Below are 17,538 nucleotides of genomic sequence, written 5' to 3' on the forward strand. Positions count from 1 at the left end.
ATATGTCGTACCTAGTAGCCAGAACGCACTTCTCGGCCTACTATGCAAGGCCCGATTTGCCTAATAAGCCAAGTTTTCCTGAATTAATATATTTTCTCTATTTTTTTCTTATGAAATGATAAAGCTATCCATTTCATTATGTATGAGGTCAATTTTTTTTATTGGAGTTAAAATTAACGTAGATATATGACTGAACCTAACCAACCCTACCTAACCTAACCTAACCTATCTTTATAGGTTAGGTTTCGTTAAGTAGCCGAAAAAGTTAGGTTAGGTTAGGTTAGGTAGGTTAGGTAGTCGAAAAACAATTAATTCATGAAAACTTGGCTTATTAGGCAAATTGGGCCTTGCATAGTAGGCTGAGAAGTGCGTTCTGGCTATTAGGTACGATATATATATATATATATATATATATATATATATATATATATATATATATATATATATATATATATATATATATATATATATATATATATATATGAATATGTGTGTGTGTGTGTGTTAGTGTTACTAATAATTTGTGTGTTCGTACATAATCGTATATCTGACTATACGAATTTATCTGATAAGTCATTTTGTTCATTAAAATACAGATTACAAGTCATCAACCTTTCTTATGTATGGTAATGTATATTATTGATATTAAAAGTCCCCTTCAACGAGTATAGGCGTAGGTAGGCCTAAGGTTACAGGTATTTAGGCCTAAGAGTGATAGTGTTCCAATCTTGAACAAGCCACTTGGAGAATTCATTAGTACAAAATATGATTTTTTGTAGGTACAACCGTTCATTTTTGTACGGTTAACGAAATTACAGTCTCCGTGGTGTAGTGGTAAGACACTCGCCTGGCGTTCCGCGAGCGCTATGTCATGGGTTCGTATCCTGGCCGGGGAGGATTTACTGGGCGCAAATCCTTAACTGTAGCCTCTGTTTAACGCAACAGTAAAATGTGTACTTGGATGAAAAAACGATTCTTCGCGGCAGGGATCGTATTCCAGGGACCATAGGATTAAGGACTTGCCCGAAACGCTACGCGTACTAGTGGCTCTACAACCATGTAACAACTCTTGTATATATCTCAAAAAAAAAAAAAAAAAAAAAAAATAGCCGATATATGTACAATCAAATTTCGGAGGATATTCCTGGTGTAAGACAATCGCTCTCAGGTTGATTGTGTAATACAATGATAACGTAATACAGTGATAACTTAATCACAATTCATTGATTGTTTGAGCACATCGCCCCAATTCGTCCGAAAACAGATGCAAAAAAGTTTATATTTCAACCAAATGTTAAATATTATCAAATATTAACATAATTTGCCTTTCAGACAACGCAAGACGTATTCAGGGCTAAGATACGTCTGAACATATCATGGTTCGGTCGGTAGTGCATGAGCCTGAGAAGTTCAGGAACGCGGGTTCGATCCCATTATATGACATCATTGCTTTCTTATTACCATAAAATTTAAACAAAAACAACTCACACATGAAATGATGTGGTAGTGACGGCCCTTATCCAGACGTTCTTAATCCTTATCCAGACGTCTTGAACCTTTATCCAGTCGTTCTAAATCCTTATCCAGTCGTTCTAAATCCTTATCCAGTTGTTCTAAATCCTTATCCAGACGTCCTGAACCTTTATCCAGTCGTTCTAAATCCTTATCCAGTTGTTCTAAATCCTTATCCAGACGTCCTGAACCTTTATCCAGTCGTTCTAAATCCTTATCCAGTCGTTCTAAATCCTTATCCAGTTGTTCTAAATCCTTATCCAGACGTCTTGAACCTTTATCCAGTCGTTCTAAATCCTTATCCAGTCGTTCTAAATCCTTATCCAGTTGTTCTAAATCCTTATCCAGACGTCCTGAACCTTTATCCAGTCGTTCTAAATCCTTATCCAGTCGTTCTAAATCCTTTATGTCGTAAAAAGACGTTTCCATTCATTATCTCTCTCTAGTTAACAAGGAAATTCATTCACAATGTAAAATGCATGACAATGATAAAAACTAAAATGAATAATACAAGAAAAAAAATTATTTGTAAAGCACTAACTAGTTTTTTATAATATAATTTAATAGTATTAAATATCATTGGGTATAATTTGCCCTGTAGGCCTTCTATGAACTATAGGCCTATTGTGGAGGGCAGTAGGCTTACTCTGAGATTACGGCGAGGTTAATTTGGGATACAGTAGGCCTACTGTAGGCCAGTGATTCCCAATTTGCTTCGAGGAACAGTATTTGAAATATATGAAATATTTTGAAATATTTTATATGAAATATTTTGAGAATTATTTTGAGAAATATTTTGTATATGAAATATTTTGAGAATTCTCTGGAAACCCCCAACCTGACTGACACACACTAGAACATAATGAAAATAACTTCAGAAGGCCTATTGACCTATACGAAGGAGCTCCTATATTTATATGCACCCAATCCCATTCATATATGTGTCTAACCTACGCTTGAAACACTCAAGGGATCCTATTTCTAATATATGAACTTAAGAACTAACTAGTTTTGGATAAAATAGGTTCAAGAGGGATAAATTAGAAAATAGATTTGTAAAATAGTCTCCCCTTAAAGAGATTGCATAAAAATAAATTTATCTGGCATTAATTAACCAGCCCGTTCTCCTAAGGTTGTCCCAACGTCAAGAAACTGGCGTACTAGAGTGCCCTTATCCTATCCTACCAGAGGACCTAAAACAGAAAACGGGACAGTATATCAATTTCGCCAGCCGCTTCCATTTTCCAGTACAACAACCTTTGGCCTTCGACTAAACGTCAAAATGCGACCTTCTATTAGGAGGACGGGTTGAATTAACAGTATTTACTTAACAATAAAGTGTATAGTAACAAAATATACTGTACTCGTGTACTGTAACTTTAACCTGCAAATTGTAAAGTTTTGACAGGAACACATCATTGTTGAACTTTAAAATCCAGCTTGAAAACAAAAATCAACATGCCAAATGGGGGGGACATTTGACGAGCCACCGGCTTCCTGTCCTCGTCGGGGCCACTAGAGTCCTAGTGACCCCTCAGGTAAATCAATAACATCAGCGAGCAGGAGGCCTAACACTATCCATTACAGCCTTCTACTGGTAATACTTACTTTTTAAATAAATATTATCTCGCCAATATCTAAGTAAAGACAAAATATTCTTCATTGTTTCATTAACAGGTTATGTTAAAAACCTTATCAATTGTATTAATTTTTACTCGAGTATGAAAAAGGTGGCAAGTTGTACTTTTTTTTCGCAAGCATGAGCAAATTCTGGAGGAACCCGTGTTTCGTGGAGTCCTGGTTGGGAATCACAGCTGCTGGCCTAAAGTGGGTACTGTGGGCTACAGTAGGCCTTCTGTGGGCTACAGTAGGCCTCCTGTGGGCTACAGTAGGCCTCCTGTGGGCTACAGTAGGCCTCCTGTGGGCTACAGTAGGCCTCCTGTGGGCTACAGTAGGCCTCCTGTGGGCTACAGTAGGCCTCCTGTGGGCTACAGTAGGCCTTATGTGGGCTACAGTAGGCCTCCTGTGGGCTACAGTAGGCCTTCTGTGGGCTACAGTAGGCCTTCTGTGAGCTACAGTAGGCCTCCTGTGGGCTACAGTAGGCCTTCTGTGGGGCTACAGTAGGTCTTCCGTGGGCTACAGTAGGCCTTCTGTGGACTACAGTAGACCTTCTGTGAGCTACAGTAGACCTTCTGGGGGCTACAATAGGCCTTCTGTGGGCTACAATAGGCCTTCTGTGATCTACAAAAGGCCTTCTGTGGGCTACAAAAGGCCTTCTTGGGCTACTTCTATATTTCAACATAACTGAGTACAAATGCCATTTGGAAATATTGCCGTATAAATATATAGAAGTAAATATTTACTTCTTTTTGCAAAGAAGGAAATGTCTCAAATCCGTCAACACATTAAAGGGCTGTCCTCGCATCTCTTAATGTCTATTATGCTCTTTCTAAGAGCTTTATTCCGTGTTTTCTCCTTTTGTGTTCCCCCTCCGGTTACGCCATCAGCACCTTCTTCTTCTTTGTCTTCTCTCCCGGCCTGAAGTCCTCGTAGAGGGCCGCCTCCTTCTGCCTCTGCTTCTCCTCCTCCATGACCGTCGCCGTCACCATGGCGTCCACGTCTTCAGCGTTGTATACGCTCCCCTGACACCAAAGAAAACGGCCCAGTTACAGAAAATGGAGATGTGAAGTTTAAGGGGGGAATACTTATTTATTTAGAATATTTACGAGTTTACCTGCGAGCCAAACACTAGTGGGCTAGATGAGAACAGGAAGCCGGCGGCTTGTCGCTAGGTCCTCCTCCCAATTTGCCTTGCACTTGAGGGGCGGGGGGGGGGGAAGGAACCTTCCCCCCACCATTTCAAAAAGTTACATGCACTCCTCTGTAATGCAAGCAATTACGGGCTCCGAAGATATTTAACCCTATTTCCTATCATCTAATCCATCTGTTCACCTAGCAGTAATATAACGATAAATGTTAACACAGCAGTAATGCTGATAATTACAGATAATAGCAGGTTATTATAATACCAGATAATTACATTCTACCTTCTTCAAGACCCCGAACCAACACAGACACACGATGATAAACACACGGAATATATCCATTGATTCCTGTTTTCTGTTTTATCCCCTCACTCCAAAAAATTAACAGTATGTAAAATTGTCTTTACCCATTGATTTGTGTCCTGTCACCTCACCCAAAAACGAATAGAAGTATGAAACAAGAGTATCTAAAATTGTCTTTGAAAATGTAAGAAGTGTCTTGCGAAACGCTTCTAGGCGTCAGACCATAAATAAAGTGTGAAAATGAACTTTGGAGAGTTAATTTTTCATCTACACTCGACAGTAAAGAAAACGTAAGACATATTGAGAAGATTCATGTTAGAATCATTAATCGTATCCTTGAGGTTATATTCAACATAAGTTTACAAGAAAGACTGCTACCAATATATATATATATATATATATATATATATATATATATATATATATATACATATATATATATATATATATATATATATATATATATATATATATATATATGCGAACAAGCCTGAATGGTCCCCAGGACAATATGCAACTGAAAACTCACACCCCAGAAGTGACTCGAACCCATACTCCCAGGAGCAACGCAACTGGTATGTACAAGACGCCTTAATCCACTTGACCATCACGACCGGACAAAATGAGGTGATAGCCGAGGCTATTTGAACCACCCCACCGCCGGCACTCGGATAGTAATCTTGGGCATAGCATTTTACCAAATCACCTCATTCTTTGGGGCACACGTGAGGAACACAAATAATTGGTTCAATTATAGCCTTTATATATAGCCACCAATTATAGGGTGGTTCAAATAGCCTCGGCTATCACCTCATTTTGTCCGGTCGTGATGGTCAAGTGGATTAAGGCGTCTTGTACATACCAGTTGCGTTGCTCCTGGGAGTATGGGTTCGAGTCACTTCTGGGGTGTGAGTTTTCAGTTATATATATATATATATATATATATATATATATATATATATATATATATATATATATATATATATATATATAATCATATAATATATAAAAAGTCATTAGAATTTTTCTAGCATGGTGCTCTGATGAGGCTTTAACATGTGAACTTATTAACTTTGTGAACTTTCGTCTATAACATAATATTGAAACGTGATTTATAGGTTCGAGTTCCAACGCAATGTTCGAATGAGGCGATATATTTCTATTTTTTTCTAATACGAAGTTCGAAATTGATGTCTCTTGACACAATTTTCGAACTTAAAACATAATTAGACCAAGTATTCGAATGTGATTTTATATTTCGTTCGAACTATGAGCGTTCGAATAGCGTGCGAGACGAAGCATCAATGTCCTCGTGTGTTTGTGTAGTGAGGGTAATGACATCAATCGTTGGTAAGGACCCATTGATCCCCTGCTAGTGACGCCAGCGCCAGCGGCCATCTTGGCAACCTTGAACAGCATTCTATCAAACTCCGCCACTGTTTTTAGCATTTTTTCTTTAATTAAGAACACTTATTTCACTTAGTATTAAGAACACACTTTCCTGCCCGAAACGCTTTGCGTAATAGTGGCTTTAGGCATCGTGTGTAATAGCTCCATCTATAAATCGATCAATTTATGTAAAATCTCTTGTATGTATGTACCTTACCTGAATAAACATTTTATTTTTATTTTTTCTTATTGCATGCAATTTTCACTACATATGTGTAATATATTTCGTGTATATAACTTGTATTATACACGCAATTGTATAGTATACTTGTCGGGTGAGAGCACTAGGCTGTGTTTTGGTAGTTTTGGGGTTAATTATTACTATGTCGGGAAGGATGAGGATAGGTAAGGATTATTTGACTTCGGTCTTGAGGTATAAGGCCTACCGGCCACCAGGACCATTAAGGGCTATCGTCTACCGTACTATCGTCATTAAGAACTATCGTCCATCAAAGCCTCAATATATATTATCTAACGCAGCGAGAGTTTAGGACTTTAGTGGAATCTAAGTATATAAATACACTTTTAGAAGTGCATGTACACTGTGAAGAACTCTTCTCAATGTATATATGCAGTCTCCGTGGTGTAGTGGTAAGACACTCGCCTGGCGTTCCGCGAGCGCTATGTCATGGGATCGTATCCTGGCCGGGGAGGATTTACTGGGCGCAATTCCTTAACTGTAGCCTCTGTTTAACGCAACAGTAAAATGTGTACTTGGATGAAAAAACGATTCTTCGCGGCAGGGGATCGTATTCCAGGGACCATAGGATTAAGGACTTGCCCGAAACGCTACGCGTACTAGTGGCTCTACAACCATGTAACAACTCTTGTATATATCTCAAAAAAAAAAAAAAATATCCCGGTTTGTGCTTTTTTGTGTATGGGTATGCAGGTGTGTATGCAGGTGTGTATGGGCACGCAGGTGTGTGTGGCGAGAACTTACCTTCATGGTGGCACAGGTAAAGAGGCCGTAGATTGTCAACAAACTGCCCAAGACAATAAAAGTTATGCCCACAGCCAACCCTGGATCAGACATCTTCTCCCGGCTCCACCCGTTGGCTCCTGTTTACTCCTGTTGACTTCCGTTGGCTCCTGTTGACTCCAGCTGGACTTTCTGGCGTTGTGGCTATGTCTACTTTGCTTTTTGTTAGTAATGTTGCAATTTGAGAGGTTTGATCACCGTTGCTTGATATTCGGATATAAAAGCCTCTCTTTTATATATTGGCGTTAATTCTGCTGCTGCTACTGCTTCCTAAAAAGTAAAACCATTAACAGCATAAAACCCCTTTAACCTTTCCCCCTTAACTGTATGCAACTATCAATTCCGCTTAACAACTCTTTCTCGCAAATAGACTGAACCTTAATGACAATCAAAATAACAGTAGGCTATTGCAGGCTATTGCAGGCTATTGGCCCATACGAGCTGCCTCGTATGGGCCAATAGGCCTGCTGCAGTTCTCATTACTACTATCCCCTACACCTGACTTTCCTCCTCAGCTCTCTCTTGCCTATTTAATGCCTGTCCCTACCTGTCCTCATCACAATCGACTTGAGAATGGTCCAGGACGGACCGAAACGTCGTCGTCCCTTCAATTTCTAGTGTGTGGTCTGGTCAACAGTAGGCTATTGGCCTAAACTACCTTATCTCGAATTCCATACCACCAAGTCAAGTTGCAAAAGAACTGAGGTTAAAACTATTACATTGCAAGCATTGCAAGGGTGCAACAGCCCGGGTTGACAAGTTATTATTATGATAAAGACATACGCAAAGAAACGATAATGATATTTATAATGACAAGATACTAGACATTACAAGGAATAAAGGGTAGTTGAGCAATATTAAGTTAATATTAAGAGATGTGTAGCTAAGTAATATCTGTAGAGTGTATAAGAGATTATTAGCTGATAGAAGAGGTCAGACATTACATTCTCCTATCCCAGTCTATCCTGGAATCATATCCCAGTCTATCCCAGTCTACTTCACGAACATCACAGTTGTGAACTGACATAAAAACAAAAGCCCAAAAAGCTGCCACAGAGGTGTAAAGTGATTCATTAAACTGTGGTCAAGTGTGATGCATCGAATAGTCCGTTATCACCATCTCCGTAAAATATGCAACTGTTTTGCCTGACCCGACACCCTGTCACACACACGGGGGAGGGGAGGGGGACAGAGTGGACAAAGCCAAACTCTTCAGCACAGGTGGGACACGAACAAGGGGACACAGGTGGAGACTGAGTAACCACATGAGCCACAGAGACGTTAGAAAGAATTGTTTCAGTGTCAGAGTAGTTAACAGGTGGAATGCATTAGGCAGTGCTGTGGTGGAGGCTGACTCCACACACAGTTTCAAATGTAGATATGATAGAGCCCAGTAGGCTCAGGAACCTGTACACCAGTTGATTGACAGTTGAGAGGCGGGACCAAAGAGCCAGAGCTCAACCACCACAAGCACAACTAGGTGAGTACACACACAAAGTTTTGTTAGTAAATAACTCCAATAAATCTAGCGTGTTCCAGCCTGTCCTCACACTTAATTAATGCATAGCAAGACGTATGCATAGTAGCGTATGCATAGACAATTAATGCATACTAGAAGTATGGACCAAGAAATCCAGTACATTATTGAAACTTCTAGCAACACAATATGGACGTTTCCTCAAACTAACGACCATCTAATTTGTTGCTTGGAGACTGTGAGTTAAGAAATCAAATCTGGCTCCTTAAACCTGACCTGTATCAACCACCCGTCCAGTTACAAGCCACATCGAACCGCGTTTAACCCAAGCTGACCAAACACCAATCATTTATAACAAAAATCTATACAACGTTAAACAAGATAATGACAATCAAGACGTAGACACCCACCTATAACACCTACTCCCGGCGACAGCTGGGCAGCTACTGGGGGCAGGTGGCGCCAGCTGGCTCCTCTGTTGTTATTGTCGCCCTGACGCCAGAAGAGTTGCCACAACCACCTATAATGTATAACTCCCTACCCTTATTTATACTCCTTAAACACTTATAAATCACAATAAGGCGGACTGTTAGCATGATTAAATATCACTTTATATATATACATTCAGTAAAGGTGTTAATATCATGATATATTTTATTAGTTGTTTAATTATAATTAACAAAAATGGTTCTGGTAACATTGGCAGCGGGCACAATGTTGCCAAGCGATATGTATATAAACAAAGATGTTGCCACATATCTGAAAATCTTATATTTTTTGCATTTTATATATATCTATATATTTGTATTTTTTGAGGAATCAGAGTGCTATTATAATTTGTTGATGTAGTGCTTCCATAGCTTTGGTTACTAAGTACCCTTAATGTTGTTTGTAAGTAAACAGGAGTTTGGAAAGTTTATGTTGCTTATGTAGGAATTCTCGCTGTGAAGGAATTATGACCATGCAATTTTGGTCCTGTGGTCCCGGGTTCGATACCGTGCGCCGGCGAGAAACAATTGTCAGAGTTTCTTTCACCCTGATGCTCCTGTTACCTAGCAGTAAATAGGAACCTGGGAGTTAGTCAGTTGTCACGGGCTGCTTCCTGAGGTGTGTGTGTGTTGTGGAGAAAACAAAATAGTAGTTAATAACAGTTGATTGACAGTTGAAAGGCGGGCTGAAAGATCAGAGCTCAACCCCCGCAAGCACAACTAGGTGAATACATAGACAGTCTATCCCGTCGACTGTCTATGTACGAAATGTCTTTCAGTCCACCCCGTTCTCGCGAGCTGACGTTTTTTTTTTTTTTTGAGATATATACAAGAGTTGTTACATGGTTGTAGAGCCACTAGTACGCGTAGCGTTTCGGGCAAGTCCTTAATCCTATGGTCCCTGGAATACGATCCCCGCCGCGAAGAATCGTTTTTTCATCCAAGTACACATTTTACTGTTGCGTTAAACAGAGGCTACAGTTAAGGAATTGCGCCCAGTAAATCCTCCCCGGCCAGGATACGAACCCATGACATAGCGCTCGCGGAACGCCAGGCGAGTGTCTTACCACTTAACGTTAGTACGTTATCCTCTCAGTACGAATAATCAACAGCCTGAGAGAGTAGTACTACTATATACAGGCAAGAGTGGGCTGTGGCTCACTTGGTACAGCTACCTGCCAACTGATTGGACCCAGGTTCGAAACTTGAGGACGAGACGTTTGGAGTCCTTCCCTTACAGGTGATACCCATGTTCCTAGCGATAATAGGTACTCTAGGTACTTCTAGGTAGCAGTAATAGGTACCCTAGAATAAGGAGACAGTCTTGTGTTACATCCTGAGGAAGCTGAATTCCTTGCTAAGGGTAACCTAATCAGTCTTTCTGTTCCTTAATTTATATACACAATAGTTCTTACATTCTTGTACAGCCACTAGCACGTATAGCGTTTCGGGCAGGCCTTTAATCCATTTTTTCCCCCCTGGAATACGACCCGTTAAATCGTCTAACAACCAGGTACACATTCACTGCTGGGTGAACAGGGGCTACAGTTAAGGTTTGGCGCCCAGTCAATCCTCCCCGGCCAGGATACGAACCAAGGCCAAAGCGCCAGGCGAGTGCTTTACCGCATGCCAGAGAGCAAGATGGTTGCGTTGCTCACAACCGGGCTCATTTCTTGAAAGCGTAAATATGTAACCATTAAACTGTAAATACAAATACAAAAATAAAGTATTAAAAAAATTTGAAATATTATTTATTATTGTTTACCCTAAGCGTTTTAGTTTTCTTTGATCTCAAGTTCATGTACATTTTCTTTAATTCAAGTTTATTTAGGTAAACATAACTCGCCTAGTTGTATACACAGGGTATGTGTCACGGCTCTTGGGTCCCGCCTCTCTACAGGAAGGGGGTACAGTTGAAGAGCAGCTGCAGCAGTTGGAGTGGCTGTCGTAAGAGAAGATGTGCCAGAGTTTGACTCAGCTGTCTGATTGCTTGAATAGTTAACGGTTCAGGAGACAATTATGATGAAATTTCTTTATACTTTCCTTCATTTTTCCTGGTGGAATCTTCAGCGAACAGTGGTTTTCTTCTTCGTCTTCTTCGTGGCTATACATCTTATTTTCCTGGTGGAATCTTCAGCGAACAGTTGCTTTCTTCTTCGTCTTCTTCGTGGCTATACATCTTATTTTCCTGGTGGAATCTTCAGCGAACAGTGGCTTTCTTCTTCGTCTTCTTCGTGGCTATACATCTTATTGTCACCCTGCTGTTGTTGGTGATACTGTTGCTAGGGTATTGACCGTCGTTTAGTTGTAATTTACTCTTTAGTCTTACTCTTTAGTCAAGAGTGCGACTTAACCAAACTAGAAATGCTCTACAAATCAAGGAACCCAGAATGTGAAATGGTCTGCCCAATCATGTCAAAGGCTGTACCTCTCTCAACCAGTTTAAGAGTAAATCCAAGTACTACCTAATTAACTCCATGTAACCTACCTTACCCCATAAATGTCAACCCATGTCTTGCTTTTGTTAAACAATGCTGTTTGTTCACCAACTTGTACAATTGCTGATTTCTGCCATGTTCCCCCTTTTATTATTTTTTATACCTTTTTTCAACACAATTTATACCTAATCCCAATTACTATTAAGTTTTAGTATAAGTGTCCCCCCCCCACACCTTGTCCGAAACGCTATGCGTACTAGTGGCTTTAGGTATTGTATGTACTAGCTCTTTATATAAATCCAACATTATGTTTGTAAATCAACTATATATGTACTTTTCCCGAATAAAATTTGATTATTTATTTATTTATTTATTACTGCCTCACAATACAATACAATTTTATTTAGGTAAGGTACATACAATAAATATTTAAAAGGATTGTTTGACTTATAGGTAGAGCTAGTACATACAATGCCTAAAGCCACTATTACGCAAAGCGTTTCGGGCATGATAAACTTAAATGACAAGCTTAATACTAATTGAGCATAATGAGTAGAATGAAAACAAGAAATGAAAACATAGATGAAAAGGCAGCTCACTGTTGAAGCAGTAGAAGTGTACGAGAATGTTCGAATTTGCGTAGATTCTTCTCTTTTATTTGGTTGTGTTTTGGTTCTACGGTAGATTTGAGGGTTTGTTGTTGTTGTTAAGATTCGCTACCTGGAACCAAAAGTCCCAAGTAGCACGAGCTATAGTGAGCCCGTAGTAGACTTGAGGGGTTTCTACAAGTGGAGAAACATGGGTGGGTGAGGCTGGGCCGTGGCGAGGCTTGCGCTGCTGGCGAAGCCTCTTGTGATGGTGCAGGAGTAGCGGGAATTGTTGAAAGTATGGCTTTTGGAACTATTACCGCCAACAGGTTATTTGCAGTTAACAGACTATTAATAGTCTGGGGGAATAAGCTGTGATCCTTTCCACCCATTCTTGGACTTGAATCTTGCTTGTCGTTGGTGCGTGGTGTGGGCGGAGTGCAATCCGGCCTCCTAAGGCTTCCCAACGGTCAAGAAAACGGTCAATTTAAAGTGGTCTCCCCTAATCTACCAGATGACCCAATACAGAAAACGGGACAGTACGTCACTTTCGCCAGCCGTTTCCATTTTCTAGTACGTTAGTTATTGGCCCCATGTAACGCATACGAGCGAAAAACAACGTTCTAGAGGGCGTTGCAGAGTGAATGGCTGTGTTGCGTCTCCCCAGGCACATATTGGACACCTGTGCTACCGACCTGTTGCAAATGCACTTGCATTCAGCGTGAATTGGGGCTGTAATGGCTCATTGCAGTCAGGGGTCAACGCGTACTCTGGGGGTAGAAATAGCCTAAGCTACTCTATCCCTTTGAGATGTATTTTTTTCGTGTCTCAGTAAACATACTTGAACGCGTACTCAATTAATCGACATTTTGTCTTCCCACTCTAGTATATACAGAGGTAAATGTCAAACCAGCTTTAATACAGCAATATATGTTAGAAAATGTATTAACTAAAAGTCTGTGGCAAGGTGCGACCAGTGTAATTATCAAAGTATAAGTACTATATATAACACATAGTTACTCTGGTGCTATTTATTTGGCAGGGACATTCCTGAGCGGACCCTAAGAATCAGGGGCCCGATTCACGAAACAGTTACGCAGGTACTTACGAACCTGGGGCAAGATTCACGAAGCAGTTACTTACGAACGTGTACATCTTTCTACAATCTTTGACGTCTTTGGTTACATTTATTAAAAGTTTAAAAGCATGAAAACTTCCCAATCAAATTTTGTTGTTGTTATAAACAGCCTCCTGGTGCTTCGGCGTCCATCGAGTGTTTAATAATTGTAAACAAAGCCGCCAAAGATTGAGAAAAGATATACAGGTTCGTAAGTGCTTGCATAACTGCTTCCTGAATCTGGCCCCAGGCTAGTACCAAGTGTTGCTTGTTTCTGTTTTACTTAGCCGGTGTATGAGTATTTATGACGCGTATGTTCGATTCAGTATGATTATGCCCCATAATCCGGGGAGCCGGTCGGCCGAGCGGACAGCACGCTGGATTTGTGATCCTGTGGTCCTGGGTTCGATCCCAGGCGCCGGCGAGAAACAATGGGCTGAGTTTCTTTCACCCTATGCCCCTGTTACCTAGCAGTAAAATAGGTACCTGGGTGTTAGTCAGCTGTCACGGGCTGCTTCCTGGGGGTGAAGGCCTGGTCGAGGACCGGGCCGCGGGGACACTAAAGCCCCGAAATCATCTCAAGATAACCTCAAGATATGATGACTAAACTACTCATCAAATGAGGAGACGACGACGTTTCGGTCGGTTCTGGACCATTATCAAGTCGATTGTGTCGTCGTCTGCTCATCTTATGATGGTTTAGTCATCATATCATCAGCCACGTTATTGTGACTCTTCGTCTGCAATACATTCATAATTAATCACCCCAGTTAAGCCTAATTAAGTATAACAATCAACCAATCGATGGCAAGGAATTAAATCAATATTCCACCAAGCTTATAACATCAAGAAATAATCCTATACATAGTTGACCAGACCACACACTAGAAGGTGAAGGGACGACGACGTTTCGTATTACGTATCAGGGGCCTCGTAGCCTGGTGGATAGCGCGCAGGACTCGTAATTCTGTGGCGCGGGTTCGATTCCCGCACGAGGCAGAAACAAATGGGCAAAGTTTCTTTCCCCCTGAATGCCCCTGTTACCTAGCAGTAAATAGGTACCTGGGAGTTAGTCAGCTGTCACGGGCTGCTTCCTGGGGGTGGAGGCCTGGTCTAGGACCGGGCCGCGGGGACACTAAAGCCCCGAAATCATCTCAAGATAACCTCAAGATAACAGCCTAGCATGGTACAAAATAAGGAATAGCAAATTTTAACAGAGAACTCTCACACTCCCGGCGACTATCGCTTCAAGAGGCAGAGGCAAGCACGACTGCCATATTTACCTGAATTTACCTGAGGGGCCAATATCTCTCTAGTAGCCTCGACGAGGACAGATAGGCGGCAGCTTGTCGCAGGTTCCCTCCATTTGCCCTGATGATTCTCTCGAGGTGGACTATGAAATTCAGCAGTGTTGCAGTTACGGCTTCGGCGGGTAGGCGGTTCCTTGAGTTTATAACTGGATGGGTGGAAACGCATCTCCTGTTTTCCTTCCTGAATTGTGACTTGTTGAAACTGTTGCTCCTTGTTTGAGTTACATCTCACCTATTGATAATGTGGTCTAGATCATTAACTCATATAATCATTGACAACACTTACGCTATGTATAAGATAGCGTAAGTGTATATCGTAAGATAGCGATATATGTATACAATTTACATGTATAAGATGTAAATTGTATACATAGTTGTCATTTCCTCCCAGGAAAGAGTACTCCCCAGTATACAGGTAAACTGTACTTAAATACACTAATAAAGAAAATCAGGGATATGCGGTTGGCAACATGTTTCTAGCTAGTAATTTATTTTTAATTTTTTTTTTTTTTTTTTTTTTGAGATATATAGAAGAGTTGTTACATGGTTGTAGAGCCACTAGTACGCGTAGCGTTTCGGGCAAGTCCTTAATCCTATGGTCCCTGGAATACGATCCCCTGCCGCGAAGAATCGTTTTTTCATCCAAGTACACATTTTACTGTTGCGTTAAACAGAGGCTACAGTTAAGGAATTGCGCCCAGTAAATCCTCCCCGGCCAGGATACGAACCCATGACATAGCGCTCGCGGAACGCCAGGCGAGTGTCTTACCACTACACCACGGAGACTGTAATTTTGTTTGAAGAGATATTCCTGCGGGTGCCCTAAGCCTCTGGCCGGCCCACTAACCAACCACTAATTAGTTAGCCCAGCTAGTAATTAGACACATCACATATGCGTGTCCATGAACAAATCCACAAGGGCCGTGACGAGGATTCGAACCTGCGTCCGGGAGCATCCCAGACACTGCCTTAATCGACTGAGCTACGACACGGCCCATGTGGATTTGTTCATTTGATGCATCACGTTAGTGTGATCTCTGTGTGTGACCCCCACACGTCCATATATGCGTGCGGGGGTCACCGCCCCCCTCCCCCACAATCCCTTCTTTGCTTCAGTGGCACCAAGATGGCTGACCACTGCAATACTGCGGGTCTCTGGATCATTTACATGCGTGACTGTTGCACACACAGAGGATATGATAAGTGAAAGTCCCCTGCATGGGGAGCACCCACTGCTCTGAGGTCAGCTTTGGCTGCTGGGGGCTACAACGGCATCTTGCTAACACACCTGCTGACTAACACACCTGCTGACTAACACACCTGCTGACTAACACACCAGCTGACTAACACACCAGCTGACTAACACACCAGCTGACTAACACACCTGTTGACTAACACACCTGCTGACTAACACACCTGCTGACTAACACACCTGCTGACTAACACACCTGCTGACTAACACACCAGCTGACTAACACACCTGCTGACTAACACACCTGCTGACTAACACACCTGCTGACTAACACACCTGCTGACTAACACACCTGCTGACTAACACACCTGCTGACTAACACACCAGCTGACTAACACACCAGCTGACTAACACACCAGCTGACTAACACACCAGCTGACTAACACACCTGCTGACTAACACACCAGCTGACTAACACACCTGCTGACTAACACACCTGCTGACTAACACACCAGCTGACTAACACACCAGCTGACTAACACACCTGCTGACTAACACACCAGCTGACTAACACACCTGCTGACTAACACACCAGCTGACTAACACACCTGCTGACTAACACACCTGCTGACTAACACACCTGCTGACTAACACACCTGCTGGGAACTTTGGTCAAGGTCCTGCAAAACTGAAATAATTTTTCTAAGCAACTTATTTTGCATAATTCTGAGCAATATTGCACGGCCCTCTTCCTCCTCTATATAAACTCCTCTATACAAACTCTATATAAACTCCTCCTCTATATAAACTATATAAACTCCTCTATATAAACTATATTAACTCCTCTATATAAATTCCTCTATATAAACTCCTCTATATAAATTCCTCTATATTAACTCCTGTATATAAACTCCTCTATATTAACTCCTCTATATAAACTCCTCTATATAAACTCCTCTATATTAACTCCTCTATATAAACTATATTAACTCCTCTATATAAACTCCTCTATATAAACTCCTCTATATTAACTCCTCTATATAAACTCCTCTATATAAACTCCTCTATATAAACTATATAAACTCCTCTATATAAACTCTTCTATATAAACACCTCTATATAAACTCCTCTATATAAACTCCTCTATATAAACTCTTCTATATAAACTCCTCTATATAAACTCCTCTATATAAACTCTTCTATATTAACTCTTCTATATAAACTCCTCTATATAAACTCTTCTATATAAACTCCTCTATATAAACTCCTCTATATAAACTCTTCTATATTAACTCTTCTATATAAACTCTTCTATATAAACTACATAAACTCCTCTATATTAACTCCTCTATATAAACTCCTCTATATAAACTCCTCTATATAAACTCTTCTATATAAACTATATAAACTCCTCTATATAAACTCCTCTATATAAACTCTTCTATATAAACTCCTCTATATAAACTCTTCTATATAAACTATATAAACTCCTCTATATAAACTCCTCTATATAAACTCTTCTATATAAACTCCTCTATATAAACTCCTCTATATAAACTCTTCTATATTAACTCTTCTATATAAACTATATAAACTCCTCTATATAAACTCTTCTATATAAACTATATAAACTCCTCTATATAAACTATATAAACTCCTCTATATAAACTCCTCTATATAAACTCTTCTATATAAACTCCTCTATATAAACGCCTCTATATAAACTCCTCTATATTAACTCTTCTATATAAACTATATAAACTCCTCTATATAAACTCCTCTATATAAACTCTTCTATATAAACTACATAAACTCCTCTATATTAACTCCTCTATATAAACTCCTCTATATAAACTCTTCTATATAAACTCCTCTATATAAACTCTTCTATATAAACTCCTCTATATAAACTATATAA

At 40.4% G+C, this 17,538-nt stretch overlaps 1 protein-coding gene across 1 annotated transcript; it reads right to left on the bottom strand.

Annotated features, from left to right (window-relative positions):
* Positions 1-469: 469 nt before the first annotated feature.
* LOC123774885 (uncharacterized protein MCAP_0864) lies at positions 470-9,007 on the bottom strand. The gene is made up of 3 exons (XM_045769565.2): positions 8,899-9,007; positions 6,973-7,281; positions 470-4,154 (listed from the first exon to the last, which is right to left on the bottom strand). Exon 3 carries the CDS (start codon positions 1,939-1,941, stop codon positions 1,531-1,533), a length of 411 nt encoding a protein of 136 aa, XP_045625521.2. The 5' UTR covers positions 1,942-4,154; positions 6,973-7,281; positions 8,899-9,007; the 3' UTR covers positions 470-1,530.
* Between the last annotated feature and the right edge of the window lie 8,531 nt (positions 9,008-17,538).

This window comes from Procambarus clarkii, chromosome 84, assembly GCF_040958095.1.
Source record: "Procambarus clarkii isolate CNS0578487 chromosome 84, FALCON_Pclarkii_2.0, whole genome shotgun sequence".
Classification (NCBI taxonomy): domain Eukaryota; kingdom Metazoa; phylum Arthropoda; class Malacostraca; order Decapoda; family Cambaridae; genus Procambarus; species Procambarus clarkii.

Coding starts and splice junctions, on each gene's coding strand:
- LOC123774885 (XM_045769565.2), bottom strand. CDS start 1,941: ATGGAAACGTCTTTTTACGACATAAAGGATTTAGAACGACTGGATAAG.